The following is a 13964-nucleotide window of genomic DNA, read 5'->3' as shown; positions in this document are numbered from 1 at the left end:
TTAGTGGCAGAAAGTGAGTGGACAGTGAATAACATGCTGAAAGATCTGAATGAAGCTTGTGTGGAATGTGGGATACAAAGAAACACAGCAAAAACAAAGACTATGGTCATCAGTACAAGACGCAGACTGTCCAATATTAAAATAGGACACTCTACCATTAGCCAAGTAAGTGCATTTAAATATCTTGGAAGCACAATAGCTGAAGACTTGAGATGTCACCAGGAGTTGAAAACTCGAATTGCTGTAGCGAAGGAGGCAGCATTCAACAGAAAGAGGAGACTCTTATGTGGCAAGTTAGATAAAGGTGTAAGGAAAAGGCTGGCAAATGTTTTGTCTGGAGTGTGGCACTATATGGGGCAGCAACATGGATGCTGAGACGAAATGATGAAAGAAGGTTAGAAGCATTTGAGATGTGGATGTGGAGGAGAATGGAGAGAATAAGTTGGATGGAAAGAGTGAGAATGAGTAATTAAAGAGTACTGGAAAAGGTTGGTGAGAGAAGATGTCTGCTGAAGGCTGTAAGAGAAAGGAAAAAGAACTCATTGGGACATTGTTTGAGAAGGGAGTGCTTGCTTGCAAATGCTTCGGAAGGAGCCGGTTTGAGTGGTATGCACTTTCTGATACATATTCGAGCGACCACTTCCCGTGTGTTATCCATCTCCTGCAGCATACCCCCTCTCCGTGCTTCTCTACTTGGACCATCTCCAAGGCAGACTGGGGGCTCTTCTCTTCCAGGGCGACCTTTCAGGATCAAACCTTTACAAGCTGCGATCGTCAGGTCGCACACCTCACGGAAGTCATTCTCGCTGCTGCTGAATATTCCATACCTCACCCTCCTCCTTCTCCACGTCGCGTACAGGTCCCCTGGTGGACCGCAGCATGTAGAGACGCTATATGTGCTCGTCGACGTGCTTTACGCACATTTAAACGCCACCCTACAGTGGCGAATTGTATCACTTATAAACGATTACGTGCTCAGTGTCGTCGTATTATCAAAGAAAGCAAGAAAGCCAGCTGGGCTGCTTTCACAAGCACCTTCAACAGTTTTACTCCTTCTTCTGTTGTCTGGGGTAGCCTGCGCCGGCTATCTGGCACTAAGGTCCACTCACCAGTTTCTGGCTTGAAGGTCGCGAATGACGTCCTTGTGGCCCCTGAGGCTGTCTCCAATGCCTTCGGCCGCTTTTTCGCAGAGGTTTCGAGCTCCGCTCATTACCACCCTGCCTTCCTCCCCCGCAAACAGGCAGAGGAGGCTAGGCCACCTAACTTCCGCTCCTCGAATTGTGAAAGTTATAATGCCCCATTCACCATGCGGGAACTCGAAAACGCACTTGGCCGATCACGGTCCTCTGCTCCAGGGCCAGATTCTATTCATATTCAGATGCTGAAGAACCTTTCTCCTGCGGGTAAAGGTTTTCTTCTTCGTACATACAATCGCATCTGGATTGAGGGACATGTTCCCGCATGCTGGCGCGAGTCTATTGTTGTCCCGATTCCTAAGCCGGGGAAGGACAAGCACTTGCCTTCCAGTTATCGACCTATCTCGCTTACCAGCTGTGTCTGTAAAGTGATGGAGCGAATGGTTAACTCTCGATTGGTTTGGCTGCTCGAGTCTCAACGCCTACTTACCAATGTACAATGTGGATTTCGTAGGCGCCGCTCTGCTGTTGACCATCTGGTTACCTTGTCGACCTTCATTATGAACAACTTCTTGCGGAAGCGCCCGACCGCGGCTGTGTTCTTTGATTTGGAGAAGGCTTACGACACCTGTTGGAAGGCGGGCATTCTCCGCACCATGCATACATGGGGCCTTCGCAGTCGCCTCCCTCTTTTTATTCGTTCCTTTTTAATGGATCGACAGTTCAGGGTACGTGTGGGTTCTGTCCTGTCCGACACCTTTCGCCAGGAGAATGGGGTGCCACAGGGCTCAGTTTTGAGCGTCGCTCTCTTCGCCATCGCGATCAATTCAATAATGGATTGCCTCCCAGCTGATGTATCAGGCTCCCTTTTCGTGGACGATTTTACCATCTATTGCAGCGCGCAGTGTACACGTGTCCTGGAGCGCTGTCTTCAGCGTTCTCTTGACCGTCTTTACTCCTGGAGTGTCGCCAATGGCTTCCGTTTTTCTGCCGAGAAGACGGTCTGTATTAACTTCTGGCGCTACAAAGAGTTTCTCCCACCGTCCTTACGACTCGGTCCCGTTGCTCTCCCAATCGTGGAGACAACCAAATTTTTAGGCCTTACATTTGACAGGAAACTTAGCTGGTCTCCACATGTGTCATATTTGGCCGCCCGTTGTACCCGTTCTTTAAATGTCCTCAGTGTTCTCAGTGGTCTGTCGTGGGGAGCGGATCGAACCGTCCTACTTCGTCTATATCGGTCGATTGTCCGCTCCAAGCTGGATTATGGGAGCTTCGTATACTCCTCTGCACGGCCATCCATCTTACGCCGCCTCAACTCCATACAACATCGGGGTTTATGACTTGCGATCGGAGCATTTTATACCAGTCCCGTAGAGAGTCTTCATGCTGACGCTGGCGAATTGCCACTCACCTACCGGCGCGATATACTGCTTTGTCGGTATGCCTGTCGGCTACTGTCAATGCCCGACCATCCGTCTTATCGTTCCTTTTTTGACGACTCTCTTGACCGTCAATACGGGTTGTATGTCTCTGCCCTGCTACCCCCTGGAGTTCGCTTTCGTCGCCTCCTTCAACACCTTAATTTTTCACTCCCTGCAACCTTTCGAGTGGGCGAGAGCCGCACGCCACCTTGGCTCCAGGCTCAGGTCCGCGTTCACCTTGACCTCAGCTCGCTCCCAAAAGAGGTCACCCCCGGTTCGGTCTACCACTCCCGTTTTTTGGAACTTCGTTCGAAGTTCATCGACATGACTTTCATTTATACAGATGGCTCTAAGACCAATGACGGGGTCGGGTGTTCCTTTATTGTCGAGGCACAAAGTTTCAAATACCGGCTCCATGGCCATTGTTCGGTCTTCACAGCTGAGCTCTTTGCCCTCTACCAGGCTGTTCTTTACATCTGCCGCCACCGACATTCTGCTTATGTCATCTGCTCAGATTCCCTGAGCGCCATCCAGAGCCTCAGTGATCCGTACCCGGTTCACCCTTTCGTACACCGGATCCAACGCTCTCTTCAGCAGCTGGTGGACGTCGGTTCTCCAGTTAGCTTTATGTGGGTTCCTGGCCATGTCGGTATCCCTGGGAACGAAGCTGCAGATGCCGCGGCCAAGGCTGCGGTCCTCCAGCCTCGGACAGCTTCTTGTTGCGTCCCTTCGTCCGATTTTAGCAGGGTGATTTGTTGGCGCATCTTATCTCTGTGGCATGCCAATTGGGCTGCACTTACCGACAACAAGCTTCGGGCCTTAAAACCTCTTCCCGTGGCTTGGACGTCCTCCTCACGCCCTTCTCGGCGGGAGGAGGTCGTTTTAGCCCGGTTAAGAATTGGACACTGCCGGTTCAGCCATCGCCATCTGCTGACGGCTGCGCCGGCGCCGTTCTGCCCATGTGGGCACTTGCTGACGGTTAGACACATTTTAATGTCCTGTCCAGATCTTAACACACTGCGCCTCGATCTTAACCTGCCAAATACTTTCGATGCCATTTTAGCGGATGACCCACGAGCAGCTGCTCGTGTTCTTTGTTTTATCAATTTGACAAACCTCGCTAAGGACATTTGATGATGCTGTTTTTTAATCCTATGCCTGTCAGTCTGTCTTTTATCGTGTTTTCCCTTTTAGTTGTTGTGGTCAACTTGTGCCTCGCGGTGCATTCTTAGAGTAGTCAGGGCGCTAATGACCATTGAAGTTGTGCGCCCTAAAACCACAAAAAAAAAAAAAAAAAAAGCTTCGGAAGGATTGGTTTGTGGGAGAAGACAGAGGGAGGAGGAGGTACAAGATGATAGATAACATAAAGGGAAGAGGAAATTATGCAGACCTGAAGAGGATGGCAGAAGACTGGACGGCCTGGAGAACTACCATGTGAAAAGCTGATTTTTGTCAGGATTATGATGATTATGATGATGATTAAAAAGATAAACTATGCAGGATTTCATGATATGGTATTGTTAACTGGTAAGAAAGCACTGTAATATGTTGTGGAAATTGACAATGTTTGAACAATATGATACAAAAATAAAGGGTAGCAAGATGTATGTAGTGGCCATAAGGTGAAAGAGGAAGATGATAAAATATTCTGTGTGTCCTTTTAGCACTTAAAGCTTAGTGAAGTGTTTTAAGATGTGAAGTTGTTTGTTGCTGAAAGAATGACAGCAAGCAGATGCAAAGAACAACATAGGGCAACTTTATAGGTGATAGGCCTCTGATAAAAGGTAAAATTTTTTAGAAATGATGGTACTATAAAGTGAGAAGAGAAAAGCTAGCCCACATCGGGCATTCTCAATGTGTACTTACATCCTGTTGGTGCACATGTTGTGTTGTAGTAGGAAAATGTTATCATACCAATGAGACGTACTGTACTCCAGATTGGAAATTAATATCAAATAAACATTATACACCTAAGTATAGAAAACTGACAGTGATTGTGAAATGTATAGTGATTTGACCTGGAGCCCTGGACATAGTCCGAAGGAGATGTTAGCATTGTTGTGCAAGTAGTGCATGGTCAAAGTGCCTGGTTGTCACTTGTTTAAACGGAGTTTGGTTCCACCATTTGGCGAATTTTTTTTTATGTCTCCGCTGTGTAAGGTGCTTCTCTTGTCTTGATGAGTAAAACACTGATGGATATTATTTGTAGTCTTTAAGAGAAATATTGTAATATGGCCAAAAGAAAATTATATCAAAAAACTAAAAAAAATTAAATAGAATTTATCCAAATTATTTTAAGGGCATTCATTGTATAGCAATGGGAGAATGTTCTTATGTTGAGGAGTAACTGATTTCAGATCAGTCGTAAATCTAGCAAAATTATTTCTTGTGCTAAGCTCATATTTCAGAGGTAAGATAGAGTAATTACTTAAATAATTATTTGATTATTTGGCACAAATGAAACTGGTCAGGATTTACTTTTTGTGACATTGAGCACTTGAATGTAAGTGCCAAACTCACCAACAATCCTTTTGCCCTTTTATTCAAGAACACTAAAATTCATTATCACTCTAAATTTTGTAAAGTCAGATCCAAATTAAGTTGCTAAATAGAAAATTTTGTCTGTGTGCATAAAACTATTCAGTAGCAGGCAGAATGAGAAAGAAGATCCACAAGGAAAAATCATTAAGAATAAACAAACATTTAAAAATGAGCTCATAAACTTTGCTCTCAGTCAAATTGCAAGTACGCTGGAAAAAATAACTGCAGCTATTCAGAGTAATGGGTCTGAATAAGACATTTAATTCTGTCAGACAATATTCATTAAAATTCAGTTAGGTGTCTGTAACGATCCAAAAGAGATAATCAGGTATAAAACTGTACAGTCTTCCAGTTGGCTGGGAAAGTGTAGAATATAGTTTTCCAGTGATTGATTTCACCATAGCCTTCAAAGGAAAATTGACCTTGATAATGTCAGTGGTCTGTCGGTACAAAACTGCAGACACCAAATGACTGAATGCACTACTCTTTGCCTTACTACAAGTACAATTTAGTTTGAGAAAATGACTATGTTATGATTTGATATTGCTTTTAATTTACCCAAAAGACACTATCATTACCTAAAATTATTTGAATGTAGAGGAAAGGTGCTAGTTATGGGAGAGTGCAGTAACCTGAGAAAGGTAAATTCTGACTAAAGTCTTGAGCTCTGTTGGGAGGTATCGGAACTTAGTTTTCACAGTTCCTGAGGCATGGAGAAGTGACATTGAGACCATTATGGAGCTGGATATTGTCAGGAAGCCTTCATTTTAAAACTGTTGACTTTCAAGTTTGAGTGTGTGTGCGTGCTTTTGATATCTGAGGTTGAGTAACTGTTGCAACAATATTTTTATGGTTATATTCATTACAAAGTACTCTTTCATTCACTATAATGAATTGTCCTTCAAACTGAACAGCATAACTGGGGCTTTGTTTCTAGCATAAGATAGTACCTTAATACATGACTATCACATATTAGGATGTTCATCTTGCCACCCTAGTAGCTGGCATCAGAATCATACTTATTCTAAGTGATTTGACAATTTTGTGAACTTCGTGAAGCTGTCTGATGTTTGTAGTCATCAAGTAATACACAATACAGTACTGGTCCAAATAACACAAATATGGCTTTATTCATGCTCCTCTGAACAATAACAGAAAACAAACTCTTGGATCTCCAGTAACGAGACACAGAATTCTGATGAATGGTACACAGGAAGGACAGAAGAGTCAGTTGCTGCTGCTCCGTGCTTATAGATGGGCGATTCGGTGGCAAACGATGCAACAGAGACTGCACCACATGCACCGCTCCCACAGGTGGCCTCCAGTGACCGGACCATGCTGATACAGTTGGCGGCCAATTTAAAAAAACACACACACACACACACACACACACACACACACACACACACACACACACACACACACACACACACACGCGCGCAGGCACACGTATGGGGCAACACTATACTTGGTACACTCAGTCTAACGTGCACTAGTTATAGGATACAGCAGTGATGAACCTGTTGTGCTAATACTTGATGGGCAACATACCACATTTGTATGAGAAACAAAGCAAGAGAAAACTGCATCCAGATCATCTGTTATCACCCCATTCCACACATAAAATACAGCATCTTGTGTGGAATTCATGGGACCATTTAAAGCGCACTATCCCCAATAAATAGAAATGTGGAGCACGAATAACCCAGGTCAAGTAGCAACCTCATTTTTTGTTAAGAGGTTGTTTAGAGTGATCTACTTGAGCAGTAACAATGGAAAACGCAATAAATGATTTCTGGAACACGAGTCTCTTCCCAAGTAACAGACATGTACTTAGGGACAACAGTTTTGCAAAGACCACGTGTTTGACATACAATATGAAAACAATGGAGTAAATGAGTCCAGTTGGCATCTGGCCAGCTCCCAAAATCAGCAAGCCACATAAAGATGAAACGGGCCCAGTAAAATCAGCGTGTTCTGAATATGTTAGGTAACTAACCTCTCCAGGCAGGGAATGTTTGAAACAATTCAGAGACAAAAGCTGTAGTGAAATCTAAGGACACAAGCAAGTTTCTTTTTTAAGAAAGAAAGAGAACAATGCAGGAAATTTTTTTGTTATTTGTAGTGTGGTACAATTTGAGGACGTGCGCGCAATCTGAAGAAGACACTGAATGCAAATTCTGCAGTGCTCATTTCTCTGAAGACTAACAGAGAAATGGACACAGTGCATGGAGCACTATCCTTGAGCTCCCGAAAAATGTTAACTTGAGAAACAAATTTGTGTCCTGACTGGAGGAGAGGAGGAAAGATGCTCGAAAAAAATACGGAGTTTACCTTTGTACATCTATGGAAGTAATTGCAGGATACATCTGAAAACTTGCATGTAATAGTTTAGTAATACGGCATCCTAGTTACAGATTGAGGGCAAAATTGACAATATTTCTCAAAGTGCCAAAAGTTACTATATTTGACCCACTTCCACAAAAAAATTCTTCTAGAAACGCTTTTAAACTGTTTCTGTTAGGAAGACCATGTTCTAAAACACGTAAAAATTATATTTGGTTGTGCAGTGTGACAAGATTGAGGTGCATTGAAAATGGGACGCATACTCTGCTGGTACTCAAATCTGACAGCTTTTGTTATGTTCTCTGGGGAAGGCAATATCAAGTCTTGATGACTAGGAAGTGAGATAAGTCTGGATAACTCAAAAAATTTCCAAGTGTTTGTCACAACTCATCATTACATATATTGGCCTATTTTTCTGCTATAACTACAGAATCAAATTGGTTATAAACATCAGATTTTGACTGTGCGTTATCAGGGTAGTGAAGATCATGATTGTAAAATTGTTACATAATAGCTGCAGCACACATCGTGTAAGCAGCCTGTGTTTTACACAGAGTCATGTTTTACACACCGCCACATTCTGTAAAATTTGTTGAAGTTCACTGCAGGTTTTCGTGACATTTTTTGGAATGGGCTTATGTTATAGAGAATTATTAGTATGTCTTTTCATTGTGTAATGCTGTTTATGTGCTACTTTAATTCTGGTGTAAGGTATAATGTGTACTTTGTGTTAGCATACTTTTCAATTAATATTCACGGAACATTGTGTAAATGTTGTTGTATCGTACAAGATGGCTTGACCACTGCTGGTTCCTTTAAAAGTGAGAAAACAAGTATCCCCATTGACGTAGGGGCCATGTCCGATAACTGTGCAACAGAAGTCACAGGCAAGTTACTTTGACAGGTTCCCAAATCTGATATGGGTTTCTTGACACATAATCCCAAGCTGCTAATACAATTCTATAATCATCAGAGGCCAAAGGTGGAAGAGGTAGCTTTTAAAATCCTAAGCTACTTGATTTGTTTCTACAGGTTTCATTAATTTGCTGTAGAATGTCATGAGGAAATCTGTACTGCCGGCCATATTGTCACTCATGGTATTGTGTAGGAAGAAATTTTAATGAGACAGAACACAAAAATTAAAGTTTTCAAGTGTGATTACGTCTTATTATTAAAGCCACAAAAAGAGAGAACAGTTCTTTTTATTGGATTCCATTTCATTTTTTATGTAAAGAAATTAGTAAAACTGGGAGCTGTAAAAAAAAAAAAACACCCCACCCTTACTCGTAGTTTTTCTGTCTCAAGCTCATTTCCAAGTCATTGGGACTTCTGATATTATTTTCCTGAGAGTACTAAACAATTGTAGAACATAATGAAAGATATTAGATTTGAGTACCAGGGGAATATGGGTTTTTCTCAGTGCACTTTCACCTTGTTTTTAGGGCCTTATATGCTCCCATTGGAAATCCAAGTATAAGGTTTTAAGTTGTTTAGAATGTAATCTTTCTAATTAAAATGGTTTGAGAGTTTGCAGAAGAAGAATTTTTGTGAAAGTGCACTAAAAATAGCTATTTTTCAAAGTTTTGGAAAAATATTCTGGTTTGTCCTAAATTTATAAACTATTGGAAACCAGTAGGAGAATGAAATTTGATTTTGTAAGATCTTATATTGGTACTTTATTAGAATGCATATTTTCAGGTATATCCCACAATTACTTGGGGAGATATAAAAAGCTTAACTTCAGTTTAGTGTCTCTTTCTTGGGCAGCTTTGCTTCAAGTTATCAAAATGCAAATTGCTCAGGAAATCTTTTTTTATTCCTTTGCTTAAGACAGCACAAAATTTTTTTACAAGATGACCTAGTCATGGTTCTTTCAAGAAAATATTACTGAAGATATTATGTCTTAAAGCTGCTGAAAACTCATGGGTGCACTGTTGATAGCTGTACTATGTGGTCAAACAAATGCCTAAATCTCCACAAGTATTAAATTGGCAAAAGTAAAAATTCACCAGTATTTACTGGGAACATGTGCGAATTCTCTCACAAAATTTCTGCAAAATCCATGATGGCCATGCAAGAACTTTTCTGAAAAAGTGTACAGTTAAATTTTCATGTACATTTCTCTACCATTCTTCATTGCTATTAATACAATCAGCTTTGTGTGGTCTTCTCTATGGGAAGAGAAATTAGTTTGTTAACTCCAAAAAAAGATATTTGGCTGCAAACCTACTGTTTCAAAAGGTGGTTGTCTCAACAGTTTCATTGTATTTATTTTGTAATGTCAGCTTTATTTGTGACAGGTAATGGGAGAAGGCTCTCGCCGCATAGTTACATTGGCACACAGAGCTCAAATAAGACGATTTACTTCAGATCTTCTACGTGTCCTTAAGTCGCAAGCCAGCAAGCAAGCTTTGGTGTCAGAGTTACCAGCACATTTTTCACGTACCTTGGGACGACCATTTGCTGTACAAGATTATGGTGTATGTGAGCTCGAAGATCTACTCAGTGAAGTTGCAGAAAATGTCATTGTTATGCAGCAGTCAGCAGATGGAGAGGCAACAGTTGCACTTCCTAGAAGAGATCAGACACCTGAAGAAATTAAAAGAACTAAACAATTTGCTGCAGAGGTATGTGACAACCTTTATTAGGTACTGAAATTTGCTTTGGATTAGTTTTAGAAAGGTTTGTTCCTGTATAGGAAATCACTTTGTACAGATTTCAATAATCTCTTTCTACCAGCTTCACAATTCTATCTGGATGTCACTATTAAGTTTATAGACATATGCACATAGCTTTTTGTAGCATTGTTTCCTTAACACTTTAATAACGGGACTGAGTGTATAGTGGATGACCTTGCGGATGGGAGGTGCGGCTGGTTGGCCAGGAAGAGGTGGATCTCTGCCATGTACTGCCCAGTTTGATTTTGCCATCATAATTGCTGATGTATTCACTGATTGCTGGTTCTTGGGTCTTTTAGTGGTCACATTTAATATTTCTGTTATAGATTATTGCTTTCACCACTGTAAATGCTAAATTATAATTCCACACTGTTTATTTTGTCCTTGCGTTAGTACCACAGAAATATGGAGTGGGAATTGTAGTGACATGACACACTGTTTGTTGTGAAACCAATGATATTACAGAAATAAACATAATTCTTGTGCTTACTTCTATGCTTTCTTTTTGAAAACTATCAAACACTAAATTACATTACATACTACACACATTTTATTATTGCTGAATCAGTATCAGGTACAACATTTTCCACAAAGCGTAAGAAATCTCGCAACTTGCGAAAATGAACATTTTCATTTTGTTTCCATTTCAAACAAGCAATGGGTATGTGTATTACATACCCCATTTGTGAATTGACACAGTAGAAATGAACTCAGTTTTTGCAGTAAGATTACACACATTGTTCACATAGTGATGTATTGTTTGACAATGCTGAAACAGTGTCTGCTGCTTACCTTTGGTTGTTATACACAGATATAGGTGTAATATTTGTACACACGGTGTTGCTATAACTTGTGTGTTAGCACCAGGGAATATGTTTTTGACTTTGTGATGTGTAACAAAACAGGAAAATTCACATGATATGTGCTTGCAGGCTTTACAGAAAATTCTTTTCTGATTCCGTTCGCTATGTTTTTTCCTGCAAGTATACCTGTTGTATACTTTGGCAGTTGTCCAGGAGAACAAAGTCCAGCAGTCAGCCTTTGCAGGCTGCTAGTTCGGCTGCAGCCCCCAGTTCGGCTTCTTTTGTTGATTGTGTTTTTACAAATATTTCCTTAATCACACCCAACTGGTAATTCACATAAGGCAGCTTATCAGATGACAGTTTGTACAGACAAAAACATTGAACAAAGTCCTGTCTATTAGGTGGAAGAAAACTTTTCAGTTCAGTTGTAACCAAAGATTTCGTACATTTCACACCTTCTCTGTAGTCCATTCTAGAGTTCTCTTGCGTGTCTGCTGAATGAGAAGTCACAGCCCTTCTGTCACACCATTTTATTTCCTACATTAGCCCTAAAACAGACATGAATATCAGTTCTCCTTTTTACAGTTTCTCTGCTATTTTTGGAATGTATTTTGTGTAGTGCCACACACATTAGTTGTCAGATCATACAGTCAACAGAAATGTACTGAGTTTGTGTACAAATTACCACAAAATAATGTATGCCCCTTCAGCAAATATGGCTCAGAGTTATGACGACTCCTCCACAGACCAGAGGTTGTGTTTGGTGACATCTTTGTCGCTACCATAGTAAATGATAAAATACTAAATATAATTTGTTCGAACATCACAAATCAAAAATCGTTTGATTCCAAAACAATTTCACTTCGCTGGAACGAACTGTTTTAGTTTGTGTCACTTTGAACAGGAGGAGACACTCATCCACACATCGGTTTTGAAATGGACGTAAATTTTGTTTGGAAACACTAGGAAAGTGATCCAAAATGTCAAGAAGTTTGAACAAGTAGTCTTTTGTTCTTCCAATATTATCACTGAACTATAAAAATCATAGGACCGACAAATGTCTATCTCGTGAGGTGGGGGTCCTTCTTTGTTCTCCTCCTTGCTTTCTTTGTGTCATCAGATTTTGCTAGATCTTGTACTGTTAATGGTCCAGAAAAAACCTATGTGCTTGAGGACTTCAGTATGTCTGAAGTCATAAGTTGGTCTGCAGAAGTTGATTGTTGTGCTGAAGCACTTGAATGTGGTAATGAATCACTGTCAGATTCACTTTGTGCTGACCTCAAAATCGCTGTCTGATATCAGCTTCAAGGCTTTTCAGCTGAAAAAAAAGATCACTAGTTTTCAAAATAAAATCTCACACAGAAATGTGTACAGCCAGAGGAGGCCATACACAAAGAGTGTGTGGACAACAGATGTGCTCTGCTCACAGCACACTGCTAACTGAATGCCCAAAATCCTTTGTATGTACCTCAATGCTAAGTGAAGCCCCCTGATATCTAGCAGCTATACATTGCACTAAAAATTTCCAGGAAGCCCACTAGATAGCACCAAGGATGTTGCCTCCGCAACAGTGTACCTTAGCAAAACAGTGAACATGCAGAGTAGGCTGGACTGTGACAGCAGCCCACTGGAGGGAATGTCTCTTTTCCCAGCTGACTTGTAAAGCAGTCGATGATCTGCAGGGCCTGGTTACTGTGGACCTGCTGAAGTCAACTGTAGTTAAAGGATTAGTAGTCAACCTGGCCCTCTTCCCAGTCTAGCCCATCTTTTATTCCCATGCAACAAGCCTTGTTATGTTGTTGTCTTCAATCTCCCCCCCCCCCCACCCCCACCCCCACCCCCACCCCCCTCCCCAACTTTCAGGCATTTGCAGTTTTTCTCCCTGAAAGATTGGCAATGAACATATGTGCACCCCAATTAATGACCTACATTTTAGCTGTTACATATCCAGAACAATTTTTGCATTTGAATGTCTAAGAATAATTTAAGATTAACACAGATCAAAGGAGCTGTCAGTTGGACATTTACAACCACTTCAGAATTTTGTATAATTCCCAGTGGATATTGTGATATTTCAACTTCTAATAAAATGTCTCTGGAATTTGGAGTTAAGAGATTTATGTTATCAGGTTGTGGAACTCTTGAGCCATGCACCACAATGTCAGCTGATGTTCAACAAGTTGATTCCTGCCTACCACCACCATTTTGGACGCCAGTGCCGTGTAGCTGACTTTGGTTTTACAAAGCTTATAGAGCTATTGGAAGCAATTCCGGAAGTTATCAAGGTATTTTTGTGGCTACTGTAGTGTGTTGCTATTAGTAAATTACTCGAACTGATCAGTGTATTATATCAAATATTTTAAATAAAAAACAGTCAAAAGTTATAGACCTTTGATTTCCTTTTTCCTGTTGGCTTAGAGAGAGAATATGCTTGTTTATTCAAAAAGTACCAGTCAATAATTAAATTGTAAAGTTTGATAAAGGATAATAAAAACATATTTATGGGTTGGATAACTTCAGTAAGGGAAAGGTGTGAGAGTATTTGGTTAAGACAGCCAATGCAGTATGCAGTTGAGTGGATGGCAAATTTGGAATAAGTTATCTCACTGTCGAAGATAAAAAATAACTTCCATCAGTGGGGGCCTGCATCAGTATCATTGTGCTTAAGAATCTATAGAAAGTATGCTTTCATATAGAATTCAATGGGAGTTGAAACAGTGGAAAAGTTGATTGGCGTTGTTGTTGTTGTTGTTGTTGTTGTTGTTTTTAGTTCAGAGACTGGTTTGATGCAGCTCTCCATGCTACTCTATCCTACACAAACTTCATCTATAAGTAACTACTGCAACCTACATCCTTCTGAATCTGCTTAGTGTGTTCATACCTTGGTCTCCATCTACGATTTTTAGCCTCCACACTTCCCTCCAGTACTAAATTGATCCCTTGATGCCTCAGAACAAGTCCTACCAACCGATCCCTTCTTCTAGTCAAGTTGTGCCACATATTCCTCTTCTCCATAGGTCTATTCAGTACCACCTT

At 41.0% G+C, this 13964-nt stretch overlaps 1 protein-coding gene across 1 annotated transcript in view; it reads left to right on the top strand.

The window, feature by feature from the left end:
- LOC124596480 (meiosis regulator and mRNA stability factor 1) overlaps positions 1 to 13964 on the top strand; it is a 219500-nt gene that overhangs the window by 139867 nt on the left and 65669 nt on the right. The window contains exons 18-19 of the mRNA XM_047135626.1: positions 9748 to 10074; positions 13058 to 13213. Of these exons, the coding sequence (XP_046991582.1) occupies positions 9748 to 10074; positions 13058 to 13213 (483 nt within the window). The remainder of the gene's footprint in view (positions 1 to 9747; positions 10075 to 13057; positions 13214 to 13964) is intronic.

This window comes from Schistocerca americana, chromosome 2, assembly GCF_021461395.2.
Source record: "Schistocerca americana isolate TAMUIC-IGC-003095 chromosome 2, iqSchAmer2.1, whole genome shotgun sequence".
In the NCBI taxonomy this organism is placed as follows: Eukaryota; Metazoa; Arthropoda; class Insecta; order Orthoptera; family Acrididae; genus Schistocerca; species Schistocerca americana.
This window is presented reverse-complemented; position numbering and strand designations above follow the sequence as displayed.